Source organism: Denticeps clupeoides, chromosome 12 (assembly GCF_900700375.1).
Source record: "Denticeps clupeoides chromosome 12, fDenClu1.1, whole genome shotgun sequence".
Classification (NCBI taxonomy): domain Eukaryota; kingdom Metazoa; phylum Chordata; class Actinopteri; order Clupeiformes; family Denticipitidae; genus Denticeps; species Denticeps clupeoides.
In genome coordinates, this window is record NC_041718.1 from 3,479,344 (window position 1) to 3,497,636 (window position 18,293).

The window sequence follows — 18,293 nt, forward strand, 5'->3', positions numbered from 1 at the left end:
GGCCAGGGCCACAGCCAGAACCGCGCCTTTGCCATTAATGGTTGTATTGTGCTGTCGGGACATTTTCATTCGAGTTGAGTGGTCTTGTTGGAGCCAGTCGGTGTCACGAAACGACGTTTCACGACGATCGCATGTCGCTCGATGACCAACGCCATTAAAAAAAAAAAGTTTTCGTCAGGAGCCCGACACGGGTCGGCTCGCCGCCAGGTTATGGCCATCGATATGCGAAGAATTTCAGATCGGCGGCGACGCCGCGTATCCGCTGACGGGCGCAATATTACACATCTTCCTCAGTTCCGCAGATCGGGTTTCGGCCGTCAGGAATCCCCCACGTTCGGCCCGCGGCCGGTGTCACAGGTGCGGAGGACAGAGCTGCGGTCACCATGTCTCACCAAACCGGCATCCACTGTAAGCGTTTTTTTTTTATTATTATTATATATTATATCTTGTTTATATTAAATAATGTCGTTTCTTTCGTCTTGTGATACGCAGGAAAGCTGCGTTGCACCGCGTAACGTAGAACTGTCAGATGCCACATGTGACTGCTTTACATAATAATTTATATTCAGAGATGCATGATGCGCAATATTGCCATTGGAGTCTTAATAAAACGCCTCAAATGTCAGCATACAGGGCGACCTGGGGTCTGAGGTCATTTTAGTTGGATATTATTCAGCTTGGATATTATTATCGTTACTTTATTGTTAAAGTGTGTGTTGTGAATTAAATAATTCGTATTCGGTTTAATAATGGGCTGCTGAATTCCACCAGAAGAGTTTGTAACAGGAGATAAGGGCGGAAGCAGTTCCTCACCTGCCGCTCCTGCACCTGCATTATTTATGGGTTCAGAATGTTTGGTTGGCCAAGTTAAGGCAGAAGTCTCTTCATTCGGCCACATAAACGATGGAACCCATGGTGTTCTGCGGCCCTGGAGGCGAGCATGACTTTTTTTTTCAGAGGTTAAAGGCTCAGGCCTAGCTAGAGTACATATATATTCTGTCATGCCTGCTACAGGCAAATTTGAAAAGTACGAAGTGACATTGGATATTCTTCACACGAAGAATCATCTTGTCATAAAACCAGGGCAGGGGGTTCAGTCCTGACCCAAGTTCATTCACTAGAAAAAGTGGCTGAGTGACGGAACCTGAAACAGTTATATACCCCTATCTCTGTCACCACAGCCATGTGGATATCAGATTCTCTCGCTGAGGAGTCTTATGTCCACGTCAGTGTTCTCCATATCTCCCCCTCTTTCTCGTCTTGATTTCTTCAGTGTCTCTGAGATGATCCTGACCTGTCATTTGTCTTGATTATGTAGCATCAGCCGACCTAAGGGCATTCCTTGTCAAAGCCAGAGGAGGGCCAACAGTTAGACTCATTAAAATTGTTATTAAGAACGGTGAGTAAGTAAATGTTTCAAATCAGTAATTTATATGAGATGTGGGGTACATTTTTTACTCATTTTCACAGTGTTTTACATGTTTTACATAACTTAAAGTTTATTACATTGAGTATGATACTCAAAGTATGGATGTATGTATGGAACCCAATATATAGCGGTAAAATGATGGTATCATTTATTATGTGTGTGTTGTGAGATTTAAATATAGATGTTTGATTCATTATAATATATTATATTTGGTAATATATTAATATTAATATATGGGTAAATTGTGTTAATATGAGTGTAATTTCTGTAAAATTCAATTTTCTTTAGGGTATATGTTGTATAATGGGTGTGTGACATGTCATGTGCTATGTTATTCAGAACAGCTGGTGCTGGGGGCGTACAGAGAGCCGTCTCAGAGTTGGGACCGCGACTATGACCACTTTCTGCTGCCACTGCTGGACGCCCTGGAGCCCTGCTACATCCTGTATCGTCTGGATTCCCAGAATGCACATGGCTATGAGTGGATCTTCATTTCATGGTCACCTGACCAGTCGCCTGTAAGCACAGCCAAAGCAATCTCTGTGTCCTTCTATCTCTGTCTTACACATACACACACGAACACTGTTCCAACTTTAGGCACATTGTACCCATGTACAACGTAAAATGTGCTTGCTGTATAAATAATATATTGCATATATAAATAATATGTATATGATCATTTTATTGTTTAATCCAGTCAATTTTAGACCTGAAGGACCATACATTGATCAAACCGAGGCTCAGTTCCCTTGCTTTCAATTTGAGGAATATTAATTTGTGCATACTATAGTTGGTTTGACACTGCCTGATCTCTTTCTTTAAAAGATTACCAGATTTATTTGACTTCTTATGTGGTAAAATATACATTAAATAAACAAAATCGATATTCCTGAAAACAAGCCTTGTATTGCGTGACCTGAGATGGTGTTAAATTAGTTCCACTGCCTCAAGGAAATAATTGGATGATTTTCCCTGTAAATATTTTGCACAGCATGCAGCAGTTTATGGACGGTCCCTTAATCATTACCAAGACCCACATTCTGATGTCGGAAACACCAAATCACAATCTTTTCTGTTGTAAAGTTTATAACGTTTGGTTTGCTGCAGATGGATGTTCAAATCATCTGTCCAGCTGGAAGGTGCCTTAACCGCTGATGTTAGTCCAACACTGAAAGTCATAGCTTCTGAAAGCCCCTTGTCTACCTCTCCAGGTGAGGATGAAGATGGTGTATGCTGCCACACGGGCTACACTTAAGAAGGAGTTTGGTGGAGCTCATCTGAAGGATGAAATCTTTGGAACTGTGGAGGTGGGTCAGACCACTTCGGCCAAAGATCCTTGAGTTGACATACCTAAAATCTGCATTTTCAGACTTGTTGCATGATTGCCCTGATGCTCGAGCCCTTATGAAATTAGCGCAATATAATTTAACAGTGGTTTCTTCAATCAAATTAAGACCACAGGTAGAAATTAGGAATGAGTGTGAGTTTATGTCTCACAGAAATATTGGACATTTTGTATGACTGGCATGTGTTATTATATGACATCTACACACATCTCCTCCTATTCTGAGCAGTAATACTATAAATTAATGGCAGATATTCTTAGGACGTTGTGTTTGGCTATTGGAGCCATATGTGTCATCACAGGCAACTCATGTATGTATGATGGCTTCAATGGGCTCTGTTGCCTGCAGGAGGACCTGTGCTTCCAGGGCTACCTGAGGCACATGTCATCATGCTCCTCTCCAGCCCCACTGACTGCAGCCGAGCAGGAGCTTCACCAGATCAAGCTTACGGAGGTGAGCCGGGCACGCTTAAACGCAACACTGAACTGCACCCATAACCTAGAAATCAAGTCACACTGATGTATGGCCTGTGCATTTGTTCCTATTGCACTTCACACAGGACAAGGTAGCAAGGGTAAGTGATGGAACATGTTGATGAGTTCGATTTCTTCGTAATTAAGCAACTGTATAGGAATATGATTGGATTGGACTGTGCTAAATGCATGCATCTGTGATTTCACATTAACACAGGATGAACGTAGACGAGTAGCCACTCCTACAGGGCGACCAAAGGTAAATGTCTCAGCATCGTCACCTGGACTCCAGGATGTGGAAACATTCCAACACTATAACATAACCCTTTTACTGCTTTGCCCTTTCTCTGATCTAATTTCGGGTAGAATAATATACAGGTGGCCAGGTGACTGTTATATGCTTTATATTTCATGTCATATGGTCCGACTGTACAGTTGTATGACAACGTGTATATATGTCAGGTGTGTGCTGCCTCCTGCAGGTGAAGACAGAGATCAGCGTGGGGAACCGGGCACTGCAGGGACTGGCCTTCCCACTGCAGGACGAGGCCAAGAGGGCGCTGCAGCAGCTCAAACAGAAGCGTGTCAACTACGTCCAACTTGTGAGTCAGACCCCTGGCTAGACACTGGACACTCGTATCTGTCTGAGTTTGCAAAAAACATTTTATTGCAGAAATTATATGCACAGGTATTCTGTATCAAGCAAGATGTTACAGAAATACACTCTTTTAAATTTTGTATTTCATTATGACTGTTTAGAAGATATCCTTCTTCTTAAGGCAGTATATCATACATCATAATAGGTCATGTATAGGCAATGAGCAAACAAATTTTACATGGAAAGGGATTTACCTCGATGTTTTATATACATCATTTACTCAAAATGCAATTTCTTGGTGATCTTCTTTCTTTGAGTGCTCCCATTAGGAGTCGCAACCAGATTGGTTGTCTGCAAGACTGAAATTGCAAAGGCTTTGTGATCAATGCACTAATGTGTCTCCAATATGCATTAAATCAAGATTAACCAAATAAACAATTCAGTAATCTAGCTCAAACTCTAATTCATTGCACCAGAGTCAATAGAAAATGACAGAGTTGTACTAATCAATCTTTTTGTTTTGTCATGCTTGCCTATAAACTGAGGACAGGTTGGGTTTTTTTCTTCTTCCAGAAAGTGAATGTTGAGAAAGAAACTATCGAATTGGTGCACACCAATCCCACCGAGACGCGTGAACTGCCCTGCCGTATTCCCACAGACAGCCCACGTTACCACTTCTTCCTTTACAAATACTCCCACCAGGGACAGCCGGTGGAGGCTGTGGGTCAGTAGTGCTGCACCACGTACACCTTCTCTCTGCATTTCCTCGACTGTCCACTAGGTGTCAGTGTGAATTCAGCGGTCTGGGAAACAGCACAGGCTTGCAGGTCTAGGGAATCATATTTGTCCCAAAGTTATTGAGCGAAACATTTCCAACATTCCGCAAAAACTGAACCCTGAAAGAAAAAATTCTTATGCAATTTTACTGTGAAAAGTAACATTTCATTTATGTAATCATGTAAACATTTGTTTTAATCTTTTTAACCAAATAAGATTTTTTGCTTACAACTCTTTTACTCTCTTCTACTCTCTTACGGTGATCCCTTTCTCCAGTTTTGGTGCTTCCTGTCATTTGCCAGCAATGTTTGAGTGACAGTAATTTTTTGCTTTCAGTGATGCAGGTCAAAACTAATCTAATTTACAACAGGCAATAAATTAATTAGCTAATCACACATGATAAATGAGAAATTGTTGGATGGGGACCAAGAACCAGACTAAGTATAAACTTATTATCATGTTATTATTAATTATGACAAAGAAGTGAGCATCATGTAGGCTATTGAGCATATAATACAGCATACTGAACAAAACAATCATTGACTGTTAGAAAGAGCCAATAAAACTATTCCTCAGATTAATGATTCAGCAGTGACATAATGCAAAAACAAGATGCAGTTTGATTAAGTTTTATTAGCCGTCCTGTGTTTGGATTGAAATGATCATGATGTAGATCATATATCTCCAAACAGCAAATTACATTTTAGTTGGGCAGTGGTGGCACCCCATTAAATGTAATTTCCGATTACCATACCCGTACTCAGAAGGTTACCTGTTCGAATCCCCTCTGAGCAAAGAACTATCCCCACACATTGCTCCCCGGGTGCTGCGCTGCATGTTTTCACAATTACAATCACTTTCACTCATTAAGACTGATTCCGTAATTATGATTGTTATGTAATGTGCGTTGCTGCCCCCACCCTAACTATGCTATTTATTATAAATGTATATTATACATTTATATAATATACATTTTGAGCTCAGGAATAAACAGAAATAAACATAATAAAATGTAACATGACTGCAGCTTGGTATTCAGACAAATCCGCATTTCTATAGCAGCAGACAGCCAACAGCAGTACTTTCAATCTAGCTGAGTCATCTTGCACAAAAGTGCATGCATCAGCCATGAGAAGCAGTTTTCCAGGAAATGGACACAATTCATGCAGAAAAGCCTACAGTTGAAGAGATTTTACTAGAGGTGGAAGTCAATGACTAGACATGGCCCTTTGCAACAAAAAACTGCATGCTATTCATTGAAATTATCTTTAACATTTATCTAAATGTCTTGTATTATTATAAAAAAAAAAATTGGGGGGTGGATGGCACTGATTTAACTCTCCTCATGCTTTCTTCTTCAGTGTTCATATATTCCATGCCAGGGCACAGTTGTAGCATTAAGGAGCGGATGTTGTACTCCAGCTGTCGAAACAGACTCTTGGACGAAGTGGAAAGAGACTACCATCTGGAGATTGCCAAGAAGGTGAAGCTCAGAAGAAATGATAGATAACTGTCAGGAAGATGTTCAGGGATGTATTTAATGAAGTGTGTGTGTTTGTATACAGATGGAGATTGACAGCGGGGAAGGTCTGACGGAGGAGTTTCTTTACGAGGAGGTCCACCCCAAGCAGTCATCCCTGAAGCAGGCTTTTGCCAAGCCTCGCGGCCCGGCCGGAAAGAGGGGCAACAAGCGCCTCATCAAGGGGGCAGGAGAGAATGGGGAGGATAACTAAATGGGTCCATCGACACGCCCCACCCACTGAATTTCTTGCTGCTTTCCCTACCAACATGTTCATCCTCTTCTCTCTGTTATCTCTAAAGCTTTTCTATTTGCTGGAACCCTAGTACATTTTCAGTACAGTTTATTCAGTTACACATTTTTTCAAGGAACAAATAATTATCACAAAATAAAATATTTTCTGTACATTTAAACAATACTTGGTGTGCAGCCTCTGCATTATATTTGATGCATGATTTAACATCGATTCAACAACATTTAATAGCACATAATAGACACAGTGTCAATCAAACAGGACAGCAGGTCAAATGGTGCAAATTACATCATTCTATCTTTTTTTTTAATAATATGTCAATTTTTCCTGCCACTGGCAGCGTACCACAAGTCTATGTGTTATTAATTATGAATCAAAAACGTCCACTTTAAAGCGTTACACTGCTAGCTGGATTGGTACAAGGTCAGACGTGTCTAAAAAATGTTCCATTCCTAGTACAGTATTGGTAGATTCCTAGCTAGTTTGTTTTGCTGGAACGTTCTCTCGCGAGATCTGGCAACCCCGGCGGGGCGGCTTTATGAGGTGCTGCGCACACGGGTCAGTCTGAGACGCCGCTGCGGCTTTCCTGGAAAGAGTCGTACTAGGAAAGCCATCCACTCCGCATTACTGGCAAAACCCGCCGGGCCGCATCACACCACGTCACACGGCAAAGGCGCAGCAAGCACGGCCTGGCTGGCTGGTGGTGTTGCCAGGTTCGCTCAAAATAAGGCAAGTGGGGAGAGTAATATGAAGAATGGAAGGAACAAACCAAAAAATAGATAGGGAAAGTTGTGGAGTGTCACTGTAAGTCCATCGATAGAAGGTAAGTGGAAGACGGGGAATATGTGTGGACCACATTCCCACGATAAGCAGCGTGACGCCGACCCGTTCCGGCCGGTGAAACGTCCCGCACTTATTTCGGGCCGCTTTTCCGCGCCGCACCTGGCAACACCGGCCCCACCAATCACGAGGCGAGCGGCGGCGTGAGCCGGCTCGGTTCTGCGAAGCGCTGCGCGCAGATGCGGCTTCTGGTGGCTCAGCGCGCCGCAACACAAAGCCGTTCCGGGAAGGCGATTCCTAGAAGCCCAGCGGCGCCTCGCCTCGCCTTTTTCACGCCGCTGTCACCACTGCAGTCCGACCAGCCAACGGATCCCCTCGGGTCTCTTTTTTTTATTTTTTGTTCTTTATTCTTGGAAGCGTTTCTCAGTAATAAGCCAGCTTTATTGCGCCCTCCCGACCTGTTATATTCCCAGTTGCGGTGACCAGATCTTACGGGCCGAATTTAGTGAAAGTAAAAGTGCTCCTGCTGGTTTCGGACTCTACGTGATGATTTTGTGCATACGAAGGTAGGCTCGCCCAACAGCGACGCGTTTATTACAGAACATAATAATTAAAGAAAATATCTGTTGTCTGCATTTCGGTGTCCATGAAAGGCTTTGTTCGCGATGCACGACTTCTCTCGACCAACTCCGGTCTTTTACAGCCTACTGACACGACGCCAACTTTCTGCCGTTTTTATTCGCTCTTACAATGGCTGCACCTTAATCTGAACCAAATGGAACTTTAGTTGTTCTCTGTCTTGGCTTAAGGTTTTATTTCAGAAAGCCCCTACTAGTGTGGCTGAAGTACATCTTAGTTTTAACCATTTGCACGAGGATACGTGCATAAAACTGGAATAGTCCCTTCATCAAATAAATTGATGGTTCTTTCAATATTTTAGGGTGTGTGTGTGTATATATAATATATAAATAATATTTTAAAAATAATATAAATATAATATAGAATCTATTAAAAAATACAAGATGTGAATCTGGACTAAGTGAATAATCCAGGACAATATTACAGAAAACATAGAAAAAGCCTTCACACAGATAAAAGGATAAAATGGCGACATTGCAGCAGACATCGTATGTGGTTTATTTTTAACAAGCAGCTGAGCTAAGATAGGCTGTTTCCCAATTTGATGGCTATTTATACCAGATAATATGAATATAGATATAATCAAACAATTTTAAGAACTACATTTCAATATTTTGGCTTCTGCCATTATATTATTTATAGTGTAAATTGCACTATAAATAATATGCTCATGCCAGGTCAGTTTTTTAATTTTTTTAGATAGGATTAACGAACACCCTCTCTTTTATTAGGGTTGTGTTGCCATCTTCAGCGATGGTTGCCAGGGAAATGAATTTGCCGAGTGATGGGGATGGCAGGGAACCGATGGAGTCAGATCCGGGCCACCTTCGCCCCAGCTTTCCATGCAGCTCCCATGACTACCCAATGCTGTGGGACCCCACAAAGGACCTTTGCTGCCTCAGAAGCACTTTCCACCACCTACATACCTCAGGTAAACCATATTTCTTCCCACATCAAGACAACCGTACCAGCCCTTCAGATCCAGTCTGGTATTACGCAGAGTGACTGCAAGAGACCAAAAATTTCCCTGTTAAAATGTAACTGTTAATTCTTCTGTAATAATCTAGTTAATCTAGTTATAGAGCAAAACAGCACCACTGTTGTTTTATAGCCACTTCTAAAATAGATATTCTGATGTCATGAAGCTCAGATACATTGAAGAAAAGCTCCTGCTAAAATACTATAATGCATATTATATAATGTTATATAATAATGCATATTAATAATACTCTTTTAAGATTGCAAAATGTTGGAGCCAGGAAAAGCATATTTGATTATGAATATGTACGGTTTATTCAATATTACTATTAAGATCATTGCATATATGGGTGGTAGTAGCCTAGTGGGTAACACACTCGCCTATGAACCAGAAGATCCAGGTTCAAATCCCACTTACTACCATTGTGTCCCTGAGCAAGACACTTAACCCTAAGTTGCTCCAGGGGGACTGTCCCTGTAACTACTGATTGTAAGTCGCTCTGGATAAGGGCGTCCGATAAATGCTGTAAATGTAAATATATTTATTTATTTTGTCGATTACATTAATTTTCTTGGTGGTATGGAGTTGTGAGTCTGGATTTGACTCTGCTGACTGCAGCACCTGACTTGCTGGGTTTAACTTTAGCGCAGACTCATTTCCAGGAAGTAAGGCATGCAGACTTGCAGTTTTTGACCGTGACAGGAGCTACTTAGGAAAGTTCAACTCAGGAAACAAGGAAACTGGTGGAAAACGCACTAGGCATTCTATATCATAAGGTAGGAACAGCTCCTTACTGCATTCAAGGACTCCTCCAAATAAATCTATTCCACTGGCTTTTTATTAAGGACAAGAGCGCCTGAGTGCATCAGCCAAGGACGTCCTAAAGGACGCAATTACAACAAAATACACTTTGACATAAATGACCAGGAATTGATCACAAGAATAGGGGGTTGGGGTTTATGAGTGGGATACAGTTACTGTTAGATTTACATCATGTGCATATTGTATAATCTATTTGCAAATGTTGCACTTAATTACTTCAATTTCTCTCAGGCTAATTAATCCCTAATGTATTGTTCCTTTAAAATATAGTACCGAACGTAGTGATGACCTTGGCTGACATTAAAACAACTTCTTGTTGGTTTTAACTCCAAACTGAGATGTGATTAATAGAAACACACCATGTCATAAAAAAACACGTGTTTATCTGTGCTGTAGAAGAACCATTTGAGGAGTGGGCTATGGTCAGTGATCAACCTTGGCTAATAATGGCTCTTTTTTTTTTACTTTGTGAACATATATATGGCTGTGATATAGCAGCTAAACCTTGAGGTCGTATATGAGTGAGATAAGAGATAAGAAGCTCTTTACTGACCTTCTTCTGCCTGCACTTCCGTCCCTGGAAATGGTTTGAGATAACAGACATATCATTCGAGAAGTGTACATCGCTGCTCTTTAATCAGCAAAGTAAACTGCATAATAAAATAGTGATTCGTGCTGTTGCAGGTTGGTACTGGGGGGGCATTTCAGCAGCCGAAGCCAAGGACCTTCTCATACATGCATCAGAGGGCACGTTTCTGGTGCGGGACAGCAGCCACCCGCTCTTCATGCTCACCCTCTCCGTGAAGACGCAGCGCGGCCCCACCAACGTGCGCATCGAATACAGCCGGGGCCAGTTCCGCCTGGACTCCAGCTCCCCAGAGCTGCCACGCCTGATGTCCTTCCCAGACATACCCAGCCTGGTGCACCACTATGTCAGCTCCAGTCAGGCAGGGGAGGAGGCGAAACCAGGGACGGCGGTGCCGCCCAAGGACAACGTGGTGCTGCTGAAGCTCAGACGGCCGTTCCGCCAGCCCGAGGCTTTTCCTTCACTCCAACACCTCACTCGCCTCACCATCAACAGGCATGCGGTCAGCCTGGACCAGCTGCCTCTTCCTGGCCCGCTGCGGCGCTTCCTCCAGGAATACCCCTTCCAGGTCTAATGAGCTCTTGTTCTTGACCTGACCTGACCTGACCAGGCGAGGCATGGGCCACCGAGACTCATGTGTCGGGCAAGTTCAGGTAAAGATGTGACTCAGTTCTCCTCAGGCTTGTGCCATGGACATAAATGCTCTCGTCGTATTTTTTTAATAAAGATTATTTTTATATAAAAATATGCACATCAAAAAAATTAACATTAATACGAGTTCCCCGAGCCTGTCCGTGGTCCTGCAGTGGCGATGGTGTAAAGAGTGCTTTGGTCATTCTGCTTCACCGTTCAGAGAGGAGGGGACTCGTCATAAGGGGAAAGGTTACCTCCCGAGAATTTCCCGCCCCTCCCCTAAAAAAGGAACTCCACCAACCATCATGGCTTCCAAACGTGTGAAGCATTGCAGTTGCTCTGTGATTGGATGTAAAAATGAGCATAAATGTATTTTTTTAGTTCCGTCACGCGAGACTCCAGAACCAGTGAATTCATTACATTTTTTTCTGGAAAAACGCCGACACGACCTCCTGTCATGTCAAACATGTTGAATGGTGTTGATGACATAATTTCCGCGAAAGCCCCCCCGAACTTCTACAGGCCGCTCTCCTCCTCATTAGCATTTAAAGGTACAGACACTGATACGGTGGGTCCTGGGAAATCTCATTCTGGGACTGGATCAAAGGCTGAACTTCAGAAAGAGACTTCAGATACAGTATTAGGGGACCAACAAGACCGATATAAAAGCAAAAAAAGGGGACCTTGATGTGTCATGTTGTGACTGCTCGATATTTTTATAATGATAACCCATTTAAAAATGTTATCTAGCTGGTAATTTGCTTCCTGGGAGCGTCCACTGATCTGTTTTTTTCTTAATATTAAAAAGTACAAGTCACTGGTTCGTTAATCTGTCGAGATCCATTGTAGCTGGTTGGGAGCTGCCACGGATCAGTTTTTCTGGGCAAATTTGATCCACAATACTGAGCCATGATGACTATTTCAGGGAAACCCAACTGCCGGACTAATCCTCTCTCTGAGAAATGGTGCTCTGGACATAATGCTGAAGCGGACTTCCGTGAAGACGTGAGCAAGCTCCCAGGAAAGCCTCTTATCGTGATTAGACCCTCGCTATTTATACACAAGCAGAGGACGAGGTATACGCTGTAAAACACACATGCGACCAAGCTTGCCTTCTATTTTCGGTCAGAGAGTCATAGCTGTGAGTGTTTGCTCACCATCAAATACTTGAATTAAGTATATGATGGTCTTAATTTCATTAACATGTTGTATTAAAGCCTGATCAGCTCTTGTGGGGTTTTGTCAAACATTTTCATAAATAAAAAATAGGAACCTCATATTGGCATTTTTACATAATGGCATTTAGGCGACATCTTACTCAACAAATAGTACACGTGAAATTCATAAAATGCCATGGCATACACAGCTTTAAACATTTGACCATTTCAAAAACAGCTTAAATCAAATTTAAGTGTCACACTTTTTTTCCCAACTCAATGTAATATTTTAAGTCCTATAAAATCCTTCAGCACTTGAAAGCCTGTGTGCTGTAAAATTCTGTATTACAGAAAATCAGATGGAGATTTTGAACAATTGCATAATACACTTCTCAAATGTGCACAATGTACACTTCTCAAAATGTTAATTTGCTCAGATGCTGTGGGGTGACTGGCTCATTCTGCACAGAAGACCTGTAAAAAGCCACGGCTATTTTGGGGGCAAGAGCTTGTGCGGCTACACCCAAGAAGAAGATAAAATGAACAGCTGATTAGGCAGAAAATAGTCACAACGAACCTTAACGAAAAGCCACATTAACTCTAGGTGCTACGTGAGGGAGTGGAATGGTTATTGGGATTCATACCGCTGATCTTATTAATCCATTTAAACTATGCTTCCAATAATATTATTGTTGAAACTACACTGCCCCCTTGTGTGTTGAAATAGGAATGAGAAAAGCGGAATACCAGTAGAGACTATTTCAATGTGAATCTGTGTCTATATTTGGTGAAATATAAAAGCTTAGATCCACATTCAGTCTGGGAGAATTTCGCCCACGATCTTGTAGAAATGATGGGATTGTTCTTCTCTGGCACATCCCAAAGATTCTCTGTGCAGTTTGGGTCTGGACTCTGTGGGGAAATGATGCCTTGTGGTCCCCGAACCCCTCTTTCACAATTTGAGTCCAGCATTGCCATCTTGGAATGTGCCTGTGTAGCAGTTCTTCTTCTGCGTTGTGTATTTTTATTTTGCTCCTCGAACAGCAAATTATGAGATGACACCAAGAGATTGCTTAACCGTGTGTATTTCTCTGCAAAAAAGCAAAGTCGCATCAGAATATCGCGTCACAGCATTGCGTCTCTCTCTACAATATACAGTATTATAAGAACATGCACACACAGAATATTCCTAATATGTACATCATTTATAATTAAAATAACATTCTGCGCACCAACCCCACGTACCTCTTACAGAATGGAGAATGGAACCTGGTCCCCGACTAGGTCCCACTAACCCAAGGGAACGGCCGCTACCATACAAATCGCATAACTTTTCACAGTAACCATGAATTAAACAAACAGAAAACACTAACACCCTTAGATATTCCACAATTAATGAAACACCCAGGTAGTCACTAGAATTTCCTTACCCTCACCAAAATACAGGTAACCAAAATAAAAGTCTTTAGAAAATATAGAAATAAAAGCACACATTAAAAGAAATACACTTATAAATCTAGTGTAACCACATCACTTCACCACCCCTATACCATCAGGGAAGAAGAAATTCCTGGTCTTTTAGTAGATCCATGTAGTCAGCTGACCTAATTCTTGTGGGACACACAGTGCATTGAGAATTACCCCAGTACAATCACAGAATTCTAGAATTGTTTGCAAATTTATTAAAAAAGAAAAACTGATATATCACATGGACACAAGCATCATGATGTGGGGTGTTTTCCAGCTGCAGGCACTGGGTGACCGGTCGTAAGATAAATGAGTGGTCAGGATCTCTGACTGGGCTTCCAACACAACAACGACCCTAATAGCACAGCCAAAACAACACAGGAGTGGCTTAGGAACAACTGACTTAAACCCAACTGAACATCTCTGGAGAGAACTAAAAATGGCTGTACACCCACGTTCCCCATCAAACCTGACAGGGCTGGGGAGGACAGTAGAGTGGCACAAAATCATGAAGACTCATGGCTGTTTTTATTTTGGACATATAGCAGATTTATGAGGAATGATTTATGAATGAACAATTTTAGCATAAACTTACAACATGACAAATGGTTGCAAAATTAAAGGAGTCTGAATGCACTGCAACGTTGCTAAACCTCGACCTGGCCAACTGCAGCGACCTCAGATCATAGCACCGCCCCCAAAAGCTTGAATGGTAGGAACACCCTGATGCCCCCAAATCTGGACACATCAGACAACATGACCTTCTTTCATTGGTCCAGAGACCAATCTTAATGCTCCCTAGCAAGCTGAAGCCTTTATTTTAATTAGCCTCAACGATCAATTCTCTGTCTTGGAGACTAGGTGGTGGAATGAACTTCCACTAGATGCTTTAAACAGCTGAGTCACTAAAGATCTTCATCAGGAAATAATTAGATTAAAAAGGCCTCTTATGAATATTTCATAAAGGGGTCTGAGTTATTAAACTAATGCATTGCATGTGTGGAAATGAAGTTGAAGTTTATTGTCATTTCAGCAACATACATGTGAGCATAGTGAGATGAAACGTTTCTCTGGAGGCCGTTGCTGCGTGTAACATTTTACCCTTGTGCCCTCTTTGAGAATGTTTTTACTCTCATCCATACCTGGGTATGCAGTTTGGCCAAAAATGTACATACATCAAAGTTTTTTCAGATTTTTTCAAAAAACATCAAACATTCAGTCATTTTCAGGATTTAACCCTTTAAATGTCAGTTTAATCCTTTGGTGATTCACATTATATAAAAAAAGAATATTTTTTTCATCTAATAAATAATTGGGAGCTGAGGCAATGGTTATGAGTTGAGTCTTGGTCATGACAAAGATCAGCAACAAAACAGGATTTTATGCGTGTACATTTCTGAGTACCTGAGTATAGTCCTGAGGAACAGGGCACAGGGGATAAACTATTAAACAGTTTGCTAGATAAAATGCCAAATGCTCGTACTGTCACTGTTTTTTTTTGCACGAAACACTTCAGTGATCGTTCATTAAAACCCAACTAAAAGCCCTGATATAGCAAGTCGGGCCATTTCTCCTGCCTGGAAACGGCCCTGGACCCGCTGGAATAACTCGGAGACGTCGGCGCGATCGGTCCGTTTCGTCCGCATAAAGCGTGTCGGGAGCGGGCGCAGCAGAAGCCCCAGCCCCCATCACCCCTCCTTCACGCCAGGGCGCCGCGTCTCCTGCCGCAGACAGCCGAGTGCCCGCCAGCCAGCCGACCGACCGACCGACCACCGACCCGACCCGGCCGCCGACTGCTGGTAAGCGTGCTCGCTTCGTCGGGCGCTTCGGTGGGCGCCTGTTAATCGGAACCGGGCGTGAGAAGCGACGGTTCGGGGCTGCGCCTTCTTTTTCACCACTTCCGCCTTGCGCGATGCTAGCCGGCTATGGAACTAGCAAGCTAACGCAGCGAATAGGCGCTACTTTTCAACCGAGTTCTGTTGCATCTCGCCGAGGTTCGTTTTCGCCCCCTGAGCTCGTTAAGGTGAAGAAAACGACGACGCCACCGTTTTGTTGTAAAATATCTGGTCGCTGTCGGCGTGTTGGCCCGCGTTCTCGGTATTCACCCCGCTAGCCCGTTCGCGCACAGGCTAACAGCTGAATTTTGAACCGGAGGCCGAGGTGGCCGAACACAGATTTTTTTTTACAAGAAATTCCACTGCGGAATTTTTATATTCCCGAGCAGCTAATTCGGCCCGGTCACGGCATGTTAAAGATTGTACAACGAATCCCTGCAAGTATCACCTTGCAAAACGAAACGGGGTGGAACGTTTCTGAAATGTGTGTGTATATATATAATTTTTTTTTTTTTAAATCCGCCCGTAAATTTAGACGACACCGGTACTCGGTCCACCGTAACAACAGAACACTTCGGTGGCCGCATGCGTCCGCGTCCCACTCCCCCCTCCTTCATCGCCGCTTTGCTTGTTTCGCATGTGCAGACATGGCGGCTATTCGCAAGAAGCTCGTAATAGTCGGGGACGGGGCGTGCGGGAAGACGTGTCTGCTCATCGTGTTCAGCAAGGACCAGTTCCCCGAGGTCTACGTCCCCACCGTCTTCGAGAACTACGTCGCCGACATCGAAGTTGACAATAAACAGGTGAGCGACCGCCCGCGGTCCTGCGTTTCGACCCATTGTTCTTGAGCCGGCCTGTTACTGTACAACTTATCTAGTATCTGGGTAACGTAGAACAACCTATATGTTGCTGTAGCCATTTACTGTTTGTAAAAAATAAATAAATAATATAATGCTGACAGTTTAATTGCATCTCTATATCAGTCTGTAAAACCTCAAATGTTCTACATATTTAATACTGTTCTGAATAAACAAGTTATAATGTCACAACTACACATTAAGAATGCGTTCATGGCGCATGAGATGTGCAATGTGCGTTTTTCTGTCTACACTTGAAATCACCTGCCCTCATATCAGAATATGAATATTGGCCAAGTAAGTGCAAGCACATACAAGGAATTTGATTCCGGTAGATGGTGTCTCTCAAGTAGAGTAGAAGAAAACAACAATGTGTAGGAATGTGTGTGAGTGTTATTTGTACAAGAAGTAGAATGTCTATTCTGTTTATACATATATATACTGAATATAGCACTTAAATGTCAGCGTGAGCGACAAATAAATGTTGAGAATCCGTCCCGCTGCATGTAAGTAGAGGAGGATGTTAAAGTGTGAACGTATTTAACCATCCGAGCTTGTAACTGCCGTGGCAGGTGGAGTTGGCTTTGTGGGACACAGCTGGCCAGGAGGATTACGATCGGCTCCGACCCCTCTCTTACCCCGACACCGACGTTATCCTCATGTGCTTTTCTATTGATAGCCCCGACAGTCTGGGTGAGGACTGGCTCGCTGACACACAAAAATCAGTGTAAATCTGCAGCAGCGGTGTTGTTAAATTGACACCCCCACCCCTTTTTTTTTTTTTTTTTCACGCGGTCCAGAAAACATCCCGGAGAAGTGGACACCTGAGGTTAAACACTTCTGCCCCAATGTTCCCATAATTCTTGTGGGCAACAAGAAGGACCTTCGAAATGACGAGCATACACGGCGTGAGCTCGCTAAGATGAAACAGGTTTGTACACGTAAACGCCAGTTCTCTTTCCTTGCTGGCGTATCCTTCCTCAAGTTGTCATTAAGCAAGTAATTGAATTAAAAAGTGCTACAAGTGCTAAATTAACATTGCAATATGTACAAGAAATAAACGGTCAGCCCTAGATATTTATTTTATAGATTTCTTTCTGCTTTCCCAAATGCAGGAGCCTGTAAAGCCAGAGGAGGGTCGGGACATGGCCAATCGCATTTGTGCTTTCGGCTACATGGAGTGCTCCGCCAAGACCAAGGATGGCGTGCGGGAGGTTTTTGAGATGGCCACCAGGGCAGCGCTGCAGGCGAGAAGGAGCAAGAAGAGCAATAAATGCCTCCTGCTTTAAACAGTGGACTCATTCCTGGCAAATCACATCAGTGCGGCGATACGCCCCCCCTGCCTGGAAAGACTGTGCTCACCATTTTTTAAAATTTATTATTATTAATGGTGTAGACGCTTGTTATTTAGTCTGTATTTTTAAAGGAAACATTTAGGCCAACGACTAGTTCTGTAAGGGTTGTCAGTATTTAATGAGGGGAATGGTTGGGCCAACACTTTTAGTCCTGGCAGGCCAGTCTCCTGCAGAGAGTTGGAGTTCTTCCAGTTCCACCTAATCTGATTGGCTGTAGCCAGGGGGGCGCCAAACTCTGCATGTGTCTGGCACGCCAGGGCTGGACGTGTGTCCACCTGTTTATTTGCTTCTTTTTTTTTTTTTTTTTTTTTGTATTCTTGTCTAGCCAGTCACCATGGTGTTCCTTCAGGCCATGGAAGGCATACTATACGAGCTTCAGTCCGCATTAAGGCTCAGGCTAAGCGGTCCGTACACTGTGACACAACCCCAAACCTTACCGTTCTTGTGGATGTCAGAATATGCAATTTACAGCTGGAAAATAATCAGGACCAACATGCTTTACAAGTGCACACACAGGGACAAGACTTGAAGATTTGTTTTGCTTTAAAACAGATAGAAGCATTTTTGGTACCTTTGTGTATTAAAAACTTTCTAAGAAGCTGTTCTTGCCTTTTTTTTTTTTTTTACAACAAACCAACCCGAATCAATTAAGTCAATAAATTCCTTAAAGTACTTAAAAATATGTATTTCAGGAAAGGTCAACAAATGAGTGACATGTTGGCTAATGCGGAGACACCAGGGGAACCTTAAACCAAGTTTAAGCTGCATATGTGGATGGTGGGACTAGG

The 18,293-nt window shown here is 42.8% G+C and overlaps 3 protein-coding genes across 4 annotated transcripts; all 3 read left to right on the forward strand.

The window, feature by feature from the left end:
- Positions 1-232: 232 nt before the first annotated feature.
- twf2b (twinfilin actin-binding protein 2b) lies at positions 233-6,521 on the forward strand. Its single transcript, XM_028999346.1, has 11 exons — positions 233-408; positions 1,319-1,399; positions 1,769-1,947; positions 2,641-2,736; positions 3,124-3,228; positions 3,335-3,349; positions 3,466-3,507; positions 3,731-3,850; positions 4,420-4,570; positions 5,985-6,106; positions 6,189-6,521. Exons 1-11 carry the CDS (start codon positions 384-386, stop codon positions 6,354-6,356), a joined length of 1,104 nt encoding a protein of 367 aa, XP_028855179.1. The 5' UTR covers positions 233-383; the 3' UTR covers positions 6,357-6,521.
- A 485-nt stretch (positions 6,522-7,006) lies between these two features.
- LOC114801266 (cytokine-inducible SH2-containing protein-like) lies at positions 7,007-11,014 on the forward strand. Its single transcript, XM_028999347.1, has 3 exons — positions 7,007-7,741; positions 8,546-8,745; positions 10,300-11,014. Exons 1-3 carry the CDS (start codon positions 7,722-7,724, stop codon positions 10,773-10,775), a joined length of 696 nt encoding a protein of 231 aa, XP_028855180.1. The 5' UTR covers positions 7,007-7,721; the 3' UTR covers positions 10,776-11,014.
- Positions 11,015-15,015: 4,001 nt separating this feature from the next.
- Positions 15,016-18,103, forward strand: LOC114801267 (rho-related GTP-binding protein RhoA-B-like). Of its 2 annotated transcripts, none has more exons than XM_028999349.1 (5): positions 15,016-15,257; positions 15,939-16,096; positions 16,723-16,843; positions 16,951-17,081; positions 17,266-18,103. In XM_028999349.1, the coding sequence occupies exons 2-5, from the start codon at positions 15,941-15,943 to the stop codon at positions 17,437-17,439; spliced, it is 582 nt and encodes a 193-aa protein (XP_028855182.1). In that variant the 5' UTR covers positions 15,016-15,257; positions 15,939-15,940; the 3' UTR covers positions 17,440-18,103. The 2 variants fall into 2 exon arrangements, with proteins under 2 accessions (XP_028855182.1, XP_028855181.1); XM_028999348.1 differs by lacking the exon at positions 15,016-15,257 and adding an exon at positions 15,324-15,452.
- Positions 18,104-18,293: the final 190 nt, after the last annotated feature.

Coding starts and splice junctions, on each gene's coding strand:
- twf2b (XM_028999346.1), top strand. CDS start 384: ATGTCTCACCAAACCGGCATCCACT. Junction 3,851..4,419: donor GTGTCAACTACGTCCAACTT/GTGAGTCAGACC, acceptor TTCTTCTTCCAG/AAAGTGAATGTTGAGAAAGA. Junction 6,107..6,188: donor ATCTGGAGATTGCCAAGAAG/GTGAAGCTCAGA, acceptor GTTTGTATACAG/ATGGAGATTGACAGCGGGGA.
- LOC114801266 (XM_028999347.1), top strand. CDS start 7,722: ATGATTTTGTGCATACGAAG. Junction 7,742..8,545: donor ATGATTTTGTGCATACGAAG/GTAGGCTCGCCC, acceptor CTCTTTTATTAG/GGTTGTGTTGCCATCTTCAG. Junction 8,746..10,299: donor CCACCACCTACATACCTCAG/GTAAACCATATT, acceptor GTGCTGTTGCAG/GTTGGTACTGGGGGGGCATT.
- LOC114801267 (XM_028999348.1), top strand. CDS start 15,371: ATGCTAGCCGGCTATGGAACTAGCAAGCTAACGCAGCGAATAGGCGCT. Junction 16,844..16,950: donor TGATAGCCCCGACAGTCTGG/GTGAGGACTGGC, acceptor CACGCGGTCCAG/AAAACATCCCGGAGAAGTGG. Junction 17,082..17,265: donor AGCTCGCTAAGATGAAACAG/GTTTGTACACGT, acceptor TCCCAAATGCAG/GAGCCTGTAAAGCCAGAGGA.